Source organism: Lipotes vexillifer, unplaced genomic scaffold (genome assembly GCF_000442215.2).
Source record: "Lipotes vexillifer unplaced genomic scaffold, Lipotes_vexillifer_v1.1 scaffold149, whole genome shotgun sequence".
Lineage (NCBI taxonomy): Eukaryota > Metazoa > Chordata > Mammalia > Artiodactyla > Lipotidae > Lipotes > Lipotes vexillifer.
Window position 1 is genome coordinate 3433533 of NW_006779962.1, and position 18486 is coordinate 3452018.

Below are 18486 nucleotides of genomic sequence, written 5' to 3' on the forward strand. Positions count from 1 at the left end.
GAGCCAGCCCTCTGCCCCTGGGAGTGGGTCATGTGATCCACCCAGCCATACCGATTGGCTCAGGACTGGCCACCTGACCCAAGCTGGGCCAATCAGATTCTCTCATCTAGGAAATCCACTTGGGCTCAGTGAGACGTTGGTGGGTCTCCGTTGACCCTCTGAATGAGCTGGATACAAGGGGGCCACCCACAGCAGAGAAGCAGAGGCCAAGAAGAAAGCTGGTGCCTGACAGGAGCTCCCCAGGGGTCTGGGGAGGGGCAGGGGAGCTTCAGGGGGCCGAGGATGAGCTGATCTGGAACCTCCTTGTTTAGGTTCTCATTCCTTCTCTCCAGAGGCTAAGCTGCACCCCGGCATGCATGGGTTCCTCTAATGCACCCCCAAGCAGGCCTAAGACCCTAGGCATCGCACCCCACCCTAAAGAACATCAGGACTCAAGGGAAGGAAGCCAGTTCTGGAACCAGCGGCCTCTGACCAGGCCCTGCCAGCTTCAGGAAGCCAACCCAAGCTCCTACCCACACCTGGGAGGTCTCCTCACCTGTCCTCTAGCTGCTGCTGGGCCTCCAGGGCTGTTCTCCCCTCCACCAGACTCCAGAGAAGCGCATAACTGCTGTTGGAGGTGAGCAGGGCCCTCCGAGCAGTGGCCTCAATCCTGGTGGTGGTGTCCCTGTGACTGTATGACAATACCCGCCCGACCATCACCAAGGGCTGACATACAGGGGCCTGGGCCCACCCCCCACCCCCCACCCCCACATGGGCCTCTTGTCGTCCCAAAGGGAGTACAGCCACGGGTGCCAGGCTCCTGTCCTCCCTCTGCCTGACGCACAGTGAAGACTGATGGGAAGGGGACCCGTGCCCCTGCTCCTGTTATTTAGGGTTTATGCCTGTTGTCCTGGCATAATAAATAATAGGGCCTTTGATCACACATAAAATCTCAGCTTGGACAATAAATTATATGGTTACCCTAATAAAGAGAGCGTAGAAAAGACAGCCTGGGTTTGAATCTGGCTCTATCACTTCTAACCCCGTGTCCTTAAGCAAGTCACTTTACTTCTCTGAGTCTCTCTTCTCATCTGTAAAATGGGTCTACAGTCCCTAAAGTACAGCTAGAGGGACAAATTGCTTCAGAGCTTGTGTCTTTAGGATCTTAAGCTGCTTCTTAAAAGCAGTGGATGAAACAACCCAAATGTCCATCAACGGATGACTGGATAAACAAAATGTGGCATATTCGTACAATGGAATATTATTGGGTTTTAAAAAAATGAAATACTGATATATGGTACAATATGCATGAACCTTGAAAATATTTTGCCAGATACAAAAGACCGTGTGTATGATTCCATTTATATGAAACGTCCAGACTGGCAAATCTATAGAGACGGAAAGTAGATTAGTGGTTACCAGGGGCTGAGGAGGGTGAAGATGAATGGGGAGCGATGCCTAATGGGTGCCTGTTTCTGGGCTAAGGAAACTGTTCTAAAACAGATTGTGGAGATGGTTGCACAATTCTGTGCATATTCTGTGCAGTTCTGTGAATATACTGAAAACCGCTGACTTGTACTTGAACTGGTTGACTTGCATGGCATGTGAATTATATCTCAGTAAAGCTGTTACAAAAAAAAAGCCAGTGAAGGCTCTAAGATGCCTTCAGTCGACCAATGTCGGCAGACCCCCCACCCCGACCCCTGCATCTCATGCCTTCCTTGCACACCTCTCCTTCCCATGGCGAAGACACTTCAGCTCTGTACTCAAGTGATTCCAACTCCTGGGGTGGGGATACCTATGGGGCTGGCCCTGACCCTGGAAGCCCCCAGCAGAAGGGCTGGGCTCCCTTCATGGTTGTGTGGCCAGGACCTCACAATGCTCCCAGGGCATGGGGGCTCACCTCCTGGCGAGGGTACGGGCCTCTATGGCCAGATGGCTCCAGTTGGTGGGCTGGCTGAGCCCTTCCTGAGGAATCGCCTTTAGAGAAGAGAGAGAAATACCCCGTCCCCCCCCCACCCCCCACCAGGGTGCCTCCCATCCCTCATCCCTTTACAGAGAGCCAGCCCTCTGCCCCTGGGAGTGGGTCATGTGATCCACCCAGCCATACCGATTGGCTCAGGACTGGCCACCTGACCCAAGCTGGGCCAATCAGATTCTCTCATCTAGGAAATCCACTTGGGCTCAGTGAGACGTTGGTGGGTCTCCGTTGACCCTCTGAATGAGCTGGATACAAGGGGGCCACCCACAGCAGAGAAGCAGAGGCCAAGAAGAAAGCTGGTGCCTGACAGGAGCTCCCCAGGGGTCTGGGGAGGGGCAGGGGAGCTTCAGGGGGCCGAGGATGAGCTGATCTGGAACCTCCTTGTTTAGGTTCTCATTCCTTCTCTCCAGAGGCTAAGCTGCACCCCGGCATGCATGGGTTCCTCTAATGCACCCCCAAGCAGGCCTAAGACCCTAGGCATCGCACCCCACCCTAAAGAACATCAGGACTCAAGGGAAGGAAGCCAGTTCTGGAACCAGCGGCCTCTGACCAGGCCCTGCCAGCTTCAGGAAGCCAACCCAAGCTCCTACCCACACCTGGGAGGTCTCCTCACCTGTCCTCTAGCTGCTGCTGGGCCTCCAGGGCTGTTCTCCCCTCCACCAGACTCCAGAGAAGCGCATAACTGCTGTTGGAGGTGAGCAGGGCCCTCCGAGCAGTGGCCTCAATCCTGGTGGTGGTGTCCCTGTGACTGTATGACAATACCCGCCCGACCATCACCAAGGGCTGACATACAGGGGCCTGGGCCCACCCCCCACCCCCCACCCCCACATGGGCCTCTTGTCGTCCCAAAGGGAGTACAGCCACGGGTGCCAGGCTCCTGTCCTCCCTCTGCCTGACGCACAGTGAAGACTGATGGGAAGGGGACCCGTGCCCCTGCTCCTGTTATTTAGGGTTTATGCCTGTTGTCCTGGCATAATAAATAATAGGGCCTTTGATCACACATAAAATCTCAGCTTGGACAATAAATTATATGGTTACCCTAATAAAGAGAGCGTAGAAAAGACAGCCTGGGTTTGAATCTGGCTCTATCACTTCTAACCCCGTGTCCTTAAGCAAGTCACTTTACTTCTCTGAGTCTCTCTTCTCATCTGTAAAATGGGTCTACAGTCCCTAAAGTACAGCTAGAGGGACAAATTGCTTCAGAGCTTGTGTCTTTAGGATCTTAAGCTGCTTCTTAAAAGCAGTGGATGAAACAACCCAAATGTCCATCAACGGATGACTGGATAAACAAAATGTGGCATATTCGTACAATGGAATATTATTGGGTTTTAAAAAAATGAAATACTGATATATGGTACAATATGCATGAACCTTGAAAATATTTTGCCAGATACAAAAGACCGTGTGTATGATTCCATTTATATGAAACGTCCAGACTGGCAAATCTATAGAGACGGAAAGTAGATTAGTGGTTACCAGGGGCTGAGGAGGGTGAAGATGAATGGGGAGCGATGCCTAATGGGTGCCTGTTTCTGGGCTAAGGAAACTGTTCTAAAACAGATTGTGGAGATGGTTGCACAATTCTGTGCATATTCTGTGCAGTTCTGTGAATATACTGAAAACCGCTGACTTGTACTTGAACTGGTTGACTTGCATGGCATGTGAATTATATCTCAGTAAAGCTGTTACAAAAAAAAAGCCAGTGAAGGCTCTAAGATGCCTTCAGTCGACCAATGTCGGCAGACCCCCCACCCCGACCCCTGCATCTCATGCCTTCCTTGCACACCTCTCCTTCCCATGGCGAAGACACTTCAGCTCTGTACTCAAGTGATTCCAACTCCTGGGGTGGGGATACCTATGGGGCTGGCCCTGACCCTGGAAGCCCCCAGCAGAAGGGCTGGGCTCCCTTCATGGTTGTGTGGCCAGGACCTCACAATGCTCCCAGGGCATGGGGGCTCACCTCCTGGCGAGGGTACGGGCCTCTATGGCCAGATGGCTCCAGTTGGTGGGCTGGCTGAGCCCTTCCTGAGGAATCGCCTTTAGAGAAGAGAGAGAAATAGGAGGAAACTGATGGTCCATTCCTGAAGGGCAGGGCCCACATCTGGCTAACTTGTTGGGCAGACCTGGGCCATGCCACTTATTTCATAAATGCTCAGAGCCAGCTACAAAGTCAGCATCCGGTGGGCGGAGCCCTAGAGCTTGGAAATAACAATAACGACGCCGACCACTTGCTGGGCATTCACTGTCTACTTGGAATACGGCTCGTTCTTTGCAAATATTATCTCACTGCATCAGCAGAGGAGGCACTGTGTGACCGCTATCTTGCAGATGAGAAAACTGAGCCTCCCAAAGCAGGGGGTGGGGGCATGCCCCAGGCTCAGTAGAGGGGAGGAGTTGGGGAGGGGTCCCTTGGGGTACCAGAGATGCAAGGATGGTGGCTGCATGCAGAATCTCCTCTTCTGAGGACTCCAGCACCGCCTCTAGGTCTGCCAGCTGGACGCAGGTCTTCTCAGCTCTGGCCTGGGCACAGTGGGCTTTCCTGCTCAGTGCCTGCAGCTGCTCTCGGGCAGCCTTCACAGCACCCTCAAGGCCTGTCACCTGCTCCAGGAAGTCTTCCTGGGCCCCTGCAGAAAGCCCAGAGTCCAGGAGTCACAGAGAAGTCGAGATTTCACAATAAAGCCTGCAACTTCAAGGGGCCCCATCTGTGTCCTCTACTCCTGGGCACAGCTTGACTCCATCACCAGGCCTGAGCACTGGTTCCAAAGGAAAGGCCTCTCCATTTTACAGATGCGAAGGCTGAGGCCCAGAGACGGCAAGTCATGACCCAAGGTCCCACACACAGGAAGCCAGCCACAGAGGAAGGACTGGAAGGAATCCAGGCCTTCTAGATCCACAGCGAACAATTCCTGAACCTGAGACAGCAGTAAAACCCGCCTTGAGTCAGCTCTGTAATTCGTAGCGTGGCTCAGTGTGGGAGTTTCAGCGCACAGCATCTGATATCTCGCTATTTTGTTAGTCTTGCAAACAGGTGCTCAGCTCACCTATGGCTGCTACAGGAGTACAGGTGCTTGTGAACGTGAAATTTAACAAAATAAGCAATTCACGTCTGGTGCTCCTAAATTTCAGTGTCCCAGGGACAAATTCCACGTGGACTTAATGACAATCTTTTTTCTTATTTACCCATTTATTTTCTATGCTGGGGATACAGCAGTGAGCAAAACGGCCAACAGTCAAAAGACGGCAGGAACTTTACCTGTTCAGCACCTGGGACAGCGCCCCGATGATTATTTGTTGAGGGACTGACTCAACGAATAAACCCACCCCCTGTCCTCACTGAGCTTATGGGTACAGTCTAGGTGGCGCAGGGGGCATGGGGACCGAGGCTACAGTCAGAGGCTGATATTAATAAAGCAACAAAATACAACTGGGTGAGGGATATTGAAAGAGGTCCGTGGGATGACAGGACTGCATAGCAGGAGGAACTCACTTAGTTGGGGAGGTCTGACAGGCTCTCCCAGCAAGTGAGTTCTCCTAGGGGTGAACCCGACTGAGGTCAGACTGAAGGGCTCCAAAGGGGGCTTCTGACCAGCCAGCCCCCTCCCCTTGCCTCCCAGTCTCCCACTCTGCTCTCCCACTGTACCTTGCAGCAGGGGATGGCCCTGGTGTACGTCCCCCCGTGGGGCCTCTCCCTGTAGAATGTCCAGTGGTCCCCAGGGCCTGCCACAGTTTGACCCCTGCAGCCACCCTTCCATCAGGGTCAGTCTGGCCTTCAGCTCAGCAGCCTGGAGGGGTCAGGGAAGGAACGGTGTGTGAGGCTGGTGGCCTAAAGTCCTGCTTGGAAACCTCTGCCTGGCCTGCCCGCCCCGAGCATTGCCTTCTCCGATCCTACCCTGGGCCTCAAAGCTAAGCACACACAGGACCTCTGAGAACCAACTCTGCCCACCCTGTCCTTGGAGCTGTCCCTTCCCTTCTCATATCCACAGCACCTGCTGGCATTCAGCCGACCACACCTCTGCCCTGCTGAGGGAGGGATGGGAAGGGAAGCCCCAGGAGGATTTCTTTTTCTTTTTCTTTTTCTTTTTTTTTGCGGTACGCGGGCCTCTCACTGTTGTGGCCTCTCCCGTTGCGGAGCACAGGCTCCGGACGCGCAGGCTCAGCAGCCATGGCTCACGGGCCTAGCTGCTCCGCGGCATGTGGGATCTTCCCAGACCGGGGCATGAACCCGCGTCCCCTGCATCGTCAGGCGGACTCTCAACCACTGCGCCACCAGGGAAGCCCCCCAGGAGAATTTCTGTCTGTTATGCTATGTTCCCAGGACTTGGCACAGAGCAGGCATGTGATCCTTGCAGGCTGAGTGAGTGTGCTTTGCAACGTCTCCTAGCCCCATTCTTTCAATCATATGAACAATACACGCATTTACGGAGCACTTGCTAGGAGCCAGGTATGAGCGACTGCTGGCCACGCACCAGCTCACATTCACCTTGTAACCACCCTAAGAGGCAGGGGATATAGGTCCTGAGCCCATTCCTCGATTCCAAAGTCCAAAATGCTCTGAAAACCTGCAAAGATTTCCATTCCTTACTGGGTAGCAAAATCAGGTTGAAAAAACCCTGCACTCATTTAGAAACAAAACTGCTCTGAACAAGGCTACTTATGATCTTGATTTACCCCCTTGGTGTGACTATTCACCTGTTTTCCTGCAGATGTATCACTGGGTTTGATTAGGGGGCTGGCCCAGGCACCGCTGGGAGTGGTACCTAATATTCAGCACACACCATCCTATCTTTCTACAGAACCATCACTGGTTTCAGGTTAAGGGGCTGCAGGCCTGAACTATTTTATTTTGGAGTAGGAGACACACACTGAAACTTACCAAGGCTGTCACCTGCCTGGGCATGTGACAACTAACAGGGTTGGGGGAGGGTAGGGGAACCCCAGAGGTCATGCTCCTGATCCCTGCATGACACCACCTCCCTGCCTGAGATACTACCTGTGTCCCATAATGGGCATTGCCCTCCTCCTGACCCTCCCCCAAAGGGCCTTCTGTGGTCTCGTTCCCATTGAACTTGAGAAAGTGTGAGACCTCGGTCTGGGTGGTGGGGAAGGACATGCAACAGAAGCCACCTTTCTCCTGTCCGCTCAGGAGCCAGGGAAGGGCAGAGGTGGGGCTGGGCCAGATGGCTGGGTGGGCACAAGAAGGAGGTGGCCGGTGGTCTCAGAAGGCCTGAGAGCTGTGGGTAAGTGGGCATTTCCCGGTGCCCAGCACAGAGCTGGTGCTCACTGGGGGCGTGAAATGAAGAGAAGGTGGGGCGGCCCTGGGCAGGGCCTGGATGGGAGGGCTCACCTCCTCCTTCACCAGGGCGTAGCAGGACGGGCACTCCTGGCAGTGTGTGCCACCGGCCGTGAGGAAGGAGTTGTCCTGGCAGAGGTCACACTTGTAGCCCACAAAGCCGGGCCTGCACACACACGTGCTGTTCTCGTGACACTGGGCCGAGGCGGCGCCCAGCGGGGAGCACCTACAGGCTGGGGGGCGGGGCAGACGGCGCTGGGTGCCCTGATGGCCACCCCACACTGGAACCCCCAGGTCCCCTGCACCCTTGCGCCTGGCTGCTTCAGACCCCGTGGGCAGCTCAAGTACATTCCTGGGTCCTTCCTGGGAGACTGATTCAGAAGGCTGGAGTTGACGGCTGAGAGCCTGAGTTATTTCAGTGCCCCTGGGATCTGAGGACCAGTCAGGTTTAGGACTGCCACGCAGTCTAACCATACAAATGAGGCCCGGAGAGGTGACCTGATGGCCCCAGGCACACAGGGATTTAGCAGTGGAGTCTAGGACTAGATTCTTGGCCTCCTATGCTGTCTTCTGCTCTGCTCACTCACTCCATGTTCCCATGGCTGCTCTAAGAAAACCTGCCCCGTATCTGATCTCTCTCCTGCTGCATGGCCATCTTCCCCATTGGTCCTCTTTCCTAGAAGCCTCACTCTCTAGGCAGCCTGGGAAGGACCCGGCTTCCTTACCCTGGCAGCCCTTGATGGAGAAGCCGAAGAAACCCAGCTGGCATCTGTCGCAGGCCTGGCCCTCGACGCCTGGACGGCAGGGGCACTGCCCGGTCTTGGGGTGGCACTGGTCCTCCTGGGAGCCCAGCGGGTGGCACTTGCAGCTACGATAAGGGAAGGGACCCAGGTCTGAGTCCAGCTCTGGGCCATTCCCAGTCCCACCTCTGCCGGCTAGGGCTGGTGATCACGCCTCTGTTGACAAGGCCCCATCTCTGTGTCTGCACATGTCAAACAGTTTCCCTCAAGCTGTGCCCTGGAAAGCACAGTCTCATAAAATGCTCCCCCCACCCCCCCAAAAAAGGTATGGAGACATATATACATTTGGACTATACCCTTCAGTTGGAAAGTCACAGTGCAATTAGCATATTAAAGGCCTGAGAAGTTTGTTCAGGAAGAAACCTGTTTGCTTCACTGGGCATTTCCCTGGAGTTCTCCACTGCTCCCTAAAGATGGTATCTAAGCTGCTGCTGTGGCCCAAAAGGTCACAGAGCGACAGAGTTACCGAGAAGGGAATCAGAGGCCCAACCAGCGCCTGCCCACCTGGGCATCCCTTAGGGATGCTCTTGGCCTGCATCCTGGGTTGGCAGGGCCATGAATCTGACCCCCAAGGGACCGTCCCTTTGTCCCCCTTCAGTGCAGGGCACAGTGTACCTGGCAGTGGGCCTGGGACGACACATGCCAAGCCAGGCCCCTCTCTGGAGGCTCCCTGGCGACTTCTTCCATCCTGGAGAAACACCCAGGGGAAGGGCACCCACAGCCTCGCCCCACCCACCTCCGGCAGCCCCTGCCAGGCTGGAGGTCGTAGAAGCCAGGGCTGCAGTGCCCACAGTCCCGTCCGGTCACGTGAGGCAGGCAGGTGCACTGGCCGGTCACTGGGTCACAGGGTCTCTGCTCGCCGACTGAGCCCGCTTGGTCGCAGCTGCAGGCTGGGGGTGGGAGCAGGAAAGGGTGGTGGGGAACCATGCTGATCATCTGTTCAACCTTTGGGGACCCAGGAGAGGCAGAGAAGACGGGGAGCCCACAGAGATGACTCACTTTCAGCTCAGACTCCTAAGCAGTCTCTGAAAAAAGGTTCTAGGGCTGGGCTCAAGTCTCAGCCCGTTTTCTATGTCCTTGGAGAGACAGCCCAGAATAGTCGTGGTGGCAGATGGCCCTTCTGAGCCTGCCCTGAGCCGCCACAGGCTGGAGAGAAGGCCAGAAACTTGGTTGGGGCTTAGGGGCAGACCTCTGTTCCCACTGTTTTGGGCCACTTGTCTCTGCTCTCTTGGGCCCCATAAAACAAGAGGCGACAGGTGCTACATGCAGCAAGGGCTCAGGAGCAAGTGAGTCTGGGGCAAATACCCTGCAGCACTTCTGGAAGCCTCCCACGAGCTCACGCACGCTGTGGCCCTCGGAGAGGGCACAGAGGGCTGAGCATCTTGGTGGGGAGGCACGGCCTGACAGGAAGCCCAGGGGCAGGACAAACATGATAAGTGCCGCAGGCCATCTGGGACAGTCTTGCATGCCAACTGTGGAGCGTGAGATAAAAAAATCACAGGGTCAGAGTTGATCAGATCCCGAGGCTGAAAGACCTCAGAGAAGAGCAAACCCTTACACTTTCTTGACAAGGCAACAGGGAAGGTGAGTAATCTGCCTAAGGTTGCACAGCCCTGCAGAGCAGCCAGCTGGATCTGGTGGAGAAGGGGCCCACCACACCCCACCCTGTGGGTCTGGGAGGGGGTTACTCACGCACGCATTTGTCTGCAGGCCGAGGGGACAGGGCGCTCCCATAGAAGCCTTCCTCACAGCTCTCACAGTGGGCACCTGTCGTGTTGTGCAGGCATCGAAGGCAGCGGCCAGACAGCGGGTCACAGTTGCCCACTGCGTTGGGGTCCACGTTCCCACTGCACTGACACAGCTGGCAGGGCTGGGGGGCCCCAGAGAGCCCCAGCGGGTCCCCAAAAAAGCCATCATCACAGATCTCACAGCGCCACCCTGGGAAAGGAGAAACCTTGTGTGATTGAGGAACCCAGCCTGCTGGGTCCATGAGGGGTGAGGCCGGGCATGAACCAAAGTGAGCTCCCTCAAGTCTCCTTGTGGAGCAGAGCAGGGCCTCTGGGGTCAGTCTGACCTGGGGCCAGGGCCCAGCTGGGCCATTAGCAGGCTCTGTGGTCTTAAGCAAGTCACTGTGCCTCTCTGAACTTGGGCTCCTTGTCTGCAGAGTGGGGACAATAATGGCAGCTACCTCAAAGGACTGTTGAGAAGGTTTGGTGAGATCACTTGTGCAAAGCACTTAGCACAGATCCTGGCACATGGCTGGTGCTCAACAGTAGTGGCTGTTATCACCCATTCACCATCATCACCCTCCTTGTCATCATGTCATCACCCACATTCTCATCATCATCACCATTCTCTTCATCAGCGCCTTGACCATCATCATCATTATCATCATCATCGCCTTTATCGACGTCATCTGCATCGTGATCATCTGTCATCATCATCATCCATCATCTTCATCATTGCCATCATCTTGATCATTCATCACCTTCATCATCATCTTCCTTGTCTCCGTCTTGAACATCACTGTCACCCCCCCTTCATCCTTCTGTACCTCATCATCTCCCCCACCTCCCTCCCTCAGCTGTGGTTGCTTTTTCATTTGTGGTTTCTGACCCCTTTGCCTTTTCTGCTTCTCATGGTTTCTGAACTCCATTTGGACTGTTTATTTCATACTCCCACCTTGCTTCCTGGGTTTGATCTGGGGCTGCAGCTTCATCTTCCAGCCCCAGGGTTACTGTGAGTCTCAGAAAAGAAGGTGTGTGAGGAGGCTTTTGGAGGGTCATGGCCTGGGAGATTCACTCTGAACACAGACGGGGCATAAAAGAACACACTTGGACCATGTGCTTCATGCAGTGTCAGTTCATTCTTGGTAAATACACCTACCTCTCTGTGTATATCTGCATGAAACAGACGACTGGGGGGACTCTGGGGGTGACAGGATGATGGGCATCTTAAGTTGTCTTCTTGCTTGTATGCACATTCATGTTCCTCTTTACACGTTTACAAACAGTTTACATTGTTACAATGAGTACTACTAACTTCATAATTTAAAAAATAGCTACTGCCATGGTGAAAGATAGTTGTGGGCTCCCTGCGTCCTCAAAGTTCATTGGTCCAGTTGAAATCAAGTTAATGCGACTAAAGGCAGGTAAACCTTGAACACAGAGAGGAGGAATACTAAGGAAGAGATGAAAAAAAAAGAGAGAAAAGGAAGGAAAAGAAAAATCTGAATGGAGTTCAAGGTAGAGGTTAGTGTCTGGCTGGACTCTGAAATAGAAATGAAGTAAGAGGGGGGAATTCAATGATTAGGACTCCATGCTTTCACTGCTGAGGGCCTGGGTTCAATCCCTGGTCAGGGAACTAAGATCCCACAAGCTGCGCAGCGCGGCCAAAAAAAAAAGTAAGACGGGCAAGGGGGAGATTGAAGCTGGTGATGAAGAATGTGGTCCCCATAGTTAACCTGCCATCCGCTTGGGACCCAGTGAAGACAGCTCCCAGGTAGGAGGCAGCTGCAAGGGTTCAGGATGGTAGACAAGTGAGGCAGGCAGGGATCAGGGCTTGACCCTGGTCAGTCCCGGCTCAGACTGTCTGGGTGAGGGCTTTGGCGGGACCTGAAGGATGCTGGTGTGATAAATACAGGAACTGGTACAAAGCCCCAGGGCCTAACGTCGACCCCAGGGAGGCTTCCCAGGGTTCCCTCTGCGGACAGCAGTGCCTTGCTGCCCCCGAATCCTCCCTTGGGTAACTTCTCTAAGTGTCCACCCTCTCACTGAGTAGGATCCCCTCATGTTGCAGACCAGAGGAAGCCACAGGTAGGGAGCCAGAAAATGTGGGGAAGTTTATGGAAACAGAGGGGCATCATGATGGCAGGGGGCAGGGTCCTGTGGTGGGACCTCACTCCCTCAGTTCTTGGGACCCCTGCTCTGGGGCATCTCCCCAGTCCTGCTAGCCATCAGGGAGCTGCTTTCAGAGTGGTCCCAACAAAGCAGGCATCTGATAGGACCACGATAATGGGCTGTCCTGATGCAGCCACAGGTACTAGATGTAGAACCAGATGTCTGGGAACCTTGGAACATTATGCCAAGTGAAACAAGCCAGACACAGGGCTTCCCTGGTGGCGCACTGGTTAAGAATCGCCTGCCAATGCAGGGGACACGGGTTCGAGCCCTGGTCCGGGAAGATCCCACATGTCTTGGAGCAACTAAGCCCGTGCGCCACAACTACTGAGCTTGCGCTCTAGAGTCCGTGAGACACAACTACTGAGCCCGCGTGCCACAACTACTGAGGTCCGCGCACCTAGAGCCTGTGCTCTGCAACAAGAGAAGCCACGGCAATGAGAAGCCCGCGCACCGCAACGAAGAGTAGCCGCCGCTCGCCACAACTAGAGGAAGCCCACGCGCAGCAATGAAGACCCAATGCAGCAAGAAAAGAAGGAAGGAAGGAAGGAAGGAAGGAAGGAAGGAAGAAACAAAGAAGCTAGACACAAAAGGACAAACACCGTCTGAGTCCACTTACGTGAGGTACCCAGAATAGTCAAATTCAGAGACAGAAACTAGAATGGTGGATGGCAGGGGCTGTGAGGAGGGGGAACTATTAAACAATAATTTAATGGGTGTGAAGTTTCTATTTAGGATGATTAAAAAAACCTCCGTGGATGGATGGTGGTGATGGCTGCACATCATTGTAAATGTACTTAAGGCCAGTGAACTGTACACTTAAAAATGGTTAAAATGGCAAATTTTATGTTATGCGTATTTTGCCAAAATTAAAAAAAAAATCAATAATGGCATATACTGAAAACCATTGAACTGTACACTTTAAATGCGTGAATCATAGGGTATGTGAATAATATCTCAATAAAGCTGGGGTTTTTTTTAGAAAAATCAGTTGCCTAGGATGACTCTGAGTCCTGGAGCGGGAATGAGGAACAGGGAGAGAGCTGGGGATGGGGAGACTTCTGCTTCACACATTATCTGGTGACAGTTTACAATTTTATTTATTTATTTATTTATTTGATGCGCCACGTGGCTTGCGGGATCTTAGTTCCCCGACCAGGGATCGAACCCAGGCCCACGGCAGTGAAAGCGCCGTGTCCTAACCACTGGATTGTCAGGGAATTCCCACGACGACATTTTTTTAAAGCCGAAAGTTCAATCAGAGGTTTTCCACCTTAACTATGTAAAAGAATCAGCCAGGAAAATTGATAGGAATACGGATTCCTGAGCTCTGCCTTAAGCTACTAAACCAGGCTCTGCGGGGCCAGGACCAGACATGAGGATTTCCAAAATCCCACGTGGTATGTTCAGTGGCCCAAGTTCTGACGGGAACCCATTCAGCCCGGGGCTCCTGGCTATGGGGCTATGAGACTCAGTGTCCCCAGAGGTCAGGCCTGTCACCCCTAAGCTGGGCCCTCCGTCACCTGTCACACTCCAGACCCAGGACTCACTCCTGGAGGCCGGGCAGAGGCAGGGCCCCAGGGCATGAGCCACTCACCTCTCTGGCCCGGGGGGCAGTGGGTACACACCACCTCTCTGCTCTCTGGGATGGTCATGCAGGCCGACTGTCCAGGGCACGGACAGGGCTGGCAGTCATCGGCTTGGCCTGTGAAGGGGTTGCCGTAGAAACCTGGCAAGCAGTGCTCACAGGACGGGCCCTCGGTGTGGTGGCCGCATAGGCAGATCCCTGAGGGGCAAGACAAGCACCTGGTCACCACTGCCTGAGCCCAGACGCTCCAGAGACAGCAGGCAGGCTTCTGGCCGTGGGAGTCACAGAGCACGTCCCAGGCAGAACAGTGGTGGGAACACTTCCAAGGTGGAGGCAGCATAGCCCAGGGATGAAGCGTCCACCCCAGGTTCACATCCACCACTTACTGACCGTGTGAACCTGGGCACCCCTGTGCCTCAACGTCCTCACCTGAAAAATGGGCATAAATGCCTCTGACCTTAAAAGGTTTTCATCAGGATTCAATGAGGCCATGCAGTCAAAGTGCCCTGCACAGTCTCTTGCACACAATTATTATCACTGTCGTCATTGTTATTTTGTATTCCAAAACGTGTAACCGAACCAGCTGACGATACAGCTAGCATTCGCTGTCACAGTTTTCCTTTTCCTCTTCCTCTGTGTCCTCTTTATCTTTTTAATTGAAGCCTCCGTGTCCTCTTAACTTCAGGGACAGTGACACAGATCCAGGATTCTGGCCTTGACATGAGGCTCCTGTTTAGCGGGTCTATGGGTTTCCAGAGGCTTCCTGGTCTCATAGAACAGAACCCCCGTCTCTGCCCACTGGTTCCTAATGAAGCGGATTCTGCAAACCCCCTTCTCCGGCCCCACAGCATCTGGAGTCTTCTCAGAGCCACTGCCAGGGACTAAGGGAGGAGTCTGGCCGAGAAGGGGTTAAGCAAGACCAGCCCTTCCCAGAGGCCCCCAGCAGCACCCAGCAGGGGCTGAGGTGAGCAGGAAGAGAGGGGACGCAGGGCGGACAAGCGGAGCAGGGGTGGCATCCACGGGGAGCTGTCACACCTGCCCTGCTCTCCACTGGTCCCTGTCTTGGCCCAGCACCCACATGCTCACTACTCCTCCTCCCATCCAGGGTGGACAGCAGTGGCTGCTGTGCCCATTTTACAGATGAGGACTCGCCCACATGGAGCTGGAAGTCATGCCAAGGCGAGGGGCTCTGAGGGATGACAAACTAGTCCCATCTCATGAGACAACTCTCCTGGAGCACTGCATAGAAGGACTATGAGGTCTCATCTGGCTCGATTAGTGATGCCTGCCATGGGCACAAGAAGCGGGGAGGCCCCTCGTGTTGCCGGCACATGCCCATCCTGGCTGGCCTGTACATTCCCAGGTTGCTGTACTTTGCCAGCTGAGAAAAGGCATTCCCTTTTCAGAGACCCCAGCAGCTCCAGGAGAGCAGCAGGGTGCTGACCCTCCCACCTCCTGTGTGAGGGACCAGCGTCCAGCCCCTGTCAGGCATCTCCTGCCCAGTGACTGCGGGCGAGGTCTTTCCCCAGGTTTCCTCTGCTGCAAGTGGGGATGAATAGCTGCTACTGAACGTGTGCGAGAAGTAGCTCTGCCACCTACTGGCCGTGCAGCCTCCCTGCACCTTAGGTCCTTCATCTGCAAGATGGGAAAGGAACGGTCCCGGCACCGCCAGGGGTTTTTGCAGGATTCAATGACATAGCGTATAAAAAGGTGCTTAGCACTTGGAGGGACTCGAGGACACCATTTTATCGGTATTGTTTTTCGTGATCACTTACATGCTCATAGCTAACCCCGTGCAGGGTCAGTACTCATCTCGCTGTTCTGTGTGCCCAGGTGGCCTTGAGGGGGTGGGGGGGGGATGCAGGGAGACTCACCTGTGTTGGGGTCACAGGTGCCATGCTGGTTACAGGTGCAGGGAACACAGTTGGCATAGGGACCCCCCAGTGGTGTCTCCCTCTTGTATCCCAGAGCACAGGACTCACAGAACTGGCCCGTGTAGCCCCTGGGACATGAGCAAGTCTCCACCCAGGAGGCTGGTGGGGAGAGTCCCCGCCGGGCCGATGTGAGCCGGACCTCAGTCAGGAACACTGGGCCTGCAGATCGAGGAGAGAGAGAAGGAGAGAGTTCCATGCACATGTTTCTCCCCTAAACCTTCCTATTTACATATGTAAAAGGCAAAGGGTTATTGGCCCACGTATGCAAAGGCAGTCCATGGATCACTTATAATTTTTAAGAAACAGACCAAGGGCAAAGGAAAAAAAAGGTAATTTTCAGAAGGAGGAATAGATATGGCTGGGAATATTCCAGAAAGACATTCACTCTCACTGGTTATTAAAGATGTGTACATTTAAAGACTGCTGTCATTCACGACCCTCAGATTGGTGAGCATGTTACAGTCAGTGACAGTGGAGGATGTGGGTGTGGGGAACTCAGGCACGGGACTGCGGGAATACAAACCAGGAGGTCCTGCTCCAGTAACAGGGGAGTAGCTCCTCTCAGACCAACCTTCGCACAGAAAACAACTAGAAACTCGGGACAAAATATAAAAACTATCTGCAAACACTGGAGGAAAACCAGAGCAGGTAAATAGGAGAGGAGAATGGACACGTCATCAGAATATAGATTGGTACAGCCTTGCTGAAGCAAAATTCGATGGCATGCGTCAAAATGGACACTCTTTGGGCTGCCCTGGTGGCGCAGTGGTTGGGAGTCCGCCTGCCGATGCAGGGGACGCGGGTTCGTGCCCCGGCCCGGGAAGATCCCACGTGCCGCGCGGAGCGGCTGGGCCCGTGAGCCATGGCCGCCGGGCCTGCGCGTCCGGAGCCTGTGCTCCGCAGCGGGAGAGGCCACGGCAGTGAGAGGCCCGCGTACCGCAAAAAAAAAAAAAAAAGTACACTCTTTGACTTAACATTTCCATTTTGAGGAATCTGTCCTAGAGACACACTTGCACGAGGATAAAAGACCGTTATACGAAGCCGTTCCCTGCAGCGCTGTTGGCAAAATGGTGAAAAGCTGGAAACGACTTCAATACCTATGAATGGGGGGGGTGGGTAAAACCTTATGGGGCATCTCTACCACGGAGTGATATGCGGTGGACACGCAGAGCCAGCCTTTTCTACGTGTAAGTCAAGTAGCAACCTCCAGGATGCACTGTTAGCTGAAAAAAGCAAGTGGCAGATCGTTATACTGTGGGATCACATTTCTGTATTAAAAAAAATACAAATGTAAGTACATGCACACAGAAAGGTCTGGAGTGATACACCCCGGAACGTTATCAGTGGGCAGAGGAGGTTTGGGGGGGTGGGGTGAGATGAGTGTCAATATGCCCACGTGCATGTCCAGTTCACCCCCAGCACGGGCCTGGCCTAAGTAGGTGCTTTGTAAACATCTGTTAACCGACAGCTGAGTGAGTGACAGAAGGAAGTTCTGGAAGCTGCTGGAAAGAGTAAAAATGAAATTCCTGCAAGGGCGGGGCCTGGGGAGCAGGGAGTATTGGCAAGGATGATGGGGATGTAGGCAATTAAACCACAGCCCCAAAGAGGAGGAAGGTCTGGGGCTGGAGGGGGCTGGGTTACAACCCCCAAGCCTTGGACTCAAAGGCGCCCCAGGAAAAGCTGGCCATCTAAGCCAGGGGTTCTCAAAAGGAGCAAATCACCCTCCTAGAAGCAGTGACTGGAATTCGTACGGTTATTTTAAAATAGCATTTACTTTCCTTTTATTTATTCTGTGTACTACAGTTAGAATATTATACTGTTTTTTAAAAATTGTGTCTAGGTTATAGTATCTGTGAATATCATTTCCATATATAGTAAAAGGGGTGCTATATATGAAAGATCTGTTCTAAAAAGGGGCATGGAGGATCCCTGGTCCAGGCACGTACAGGCACGGGGTGGGAAGAGAAAGTACATTAAGGAAAAAGGGGGGAACCAGGAACAGTCAGAGGACCATCAAGGCAAAATCACCCAGTGACCAGGATGGGAGGTGCTGGGAAGTCCCGGTTGAAGTGATGACTCCGCTGGCTGGTTCAGAGGGTTTAGAAGCCAGGCTTTCTCTAGGTGCAACACCTCCGATCACCAGCAGGGGGAAGCGATACCCTGGGAACCCTGGCCTGGCCCCTGCGGCCAGCACCAACCTAGGGCCCTCTAGGGTGCGGCCGCCCGGCAGTGGCAGACTCTGCCATGGTGTGACCACGCCAGGCTCTTGGCTGCCTTGTGGCCAAGCACCTGTCCCTTAGAGCTGTCCATCCTCAGGCCCCTCACCTGTCCAGCCCCTGCCTCAGTGCTCAGCATCCCCTCCTGCTGCCCTTACTGGTTATATGAACTTGGGCAAGCGTCCCAACCTCTCTGAGCCTCAGACTCCTTTGTGGTAAAGCGGGGACGATGATCGCCTGCTGCGAGGACTCAGCAAGGCTATGCACGAAAGAGCCCGGGGGCCTAGCTGGTTTTGGGGCTGGGGGTGTCCCTTTCATTACTCACCGGAAGGGCTGGCACTGTGGCCACTGGCCTGGATGCGCAGAGCAGTCAGATTGGTGAGCAGCTGCTGGAAGTGGAAGGGCGGCAGCGGAGGGTCCACGTCCTCGGAGGTCTCTTGCAACCTGGCAGGGGGAGGGGGTCAAAGCAGAACCTGAGGCCTGGGGCAGGTGGTGCCAGGAATCCTCCAGCAGGAGTGGGGAAGGCGGGAGCCCCCAGACCCCAGGGAACCAGGTGTGCCTGGACCTCAGGGACCACCCCGACTGCTCGACCCCATCTCTCAGGACAGAGTGGAGACACTTACAGGAACTTGAGCTGTATCTCCCCGGGCTGCCTGGCGTCCAAGGGGCTGGGCCAGCTGGAATGCTGCAGAGTCAAGGTCAGACCCGCCCCTTCCAGCCTCAGCCTCACAGGGATGGGGGAGCCCCTGGGGGGGCCCCAGAATGTCAGTGTGAGGGGCTGCCCATAGCTGAACCGCTG

The 18486-nt window shown here is 54.3% G+C and overlaps 1 protein-coding gene across 1 annotated transcript in view; it reads right to left on the reverse strand.

Moving 5' to 3' along the window:
- LAMC3 (laminin subunit gamma 3) overlaps positions 1 to 18486 on the reverse strand; it is a 64232-nt gene that overhangs the window by 10210 nt on the left and 35536 nt on the right. The window contains exons 11-22 of the mRNA XM_007453126.1: positions 18311 to 18486; positions 18013 to 18131; positions 15412 to 15630; positions 13547 to 13735; positions 9743 to 9988; positions 8787 to 8940; positions 7976 to 8118; positions 7305 to 7483; positions 5601 to 5742; positions 4379 to 4584; positions 3921 to 3997; positions 2574 to 2708 (exon numbers count right to left, since the gene is read on the reverse strand). Of these exons, the coding sequence (XP_007453188.1) occupies positions 2574 to 2708; positions 3921 to 3997; positions 4379 to 4584; positions 5601 to 5742; positions 7305 to 7483; positions 7976 to 8118; positions 8787 to 8940; positions 9743 to 9988; positions 13547 to 13735; positions 15412 to 15630; positions 18013 to 18131; positions 18311 to 18486 (1985 nt within the window). The remainder of the gene's footprint in view (positions 1 to 2573; positions 2709 to 3920; positions 3998 to 4378; positions 4585 to 5600; positions 5743 to 7304; positions 7484 to 7975; positions 8119 to 8786; positions 8941 to 9742; positions 9989 to 13546; positions 13736 to 15411; positions 15631 to 18012; positions 18132 to 18310) is intronic.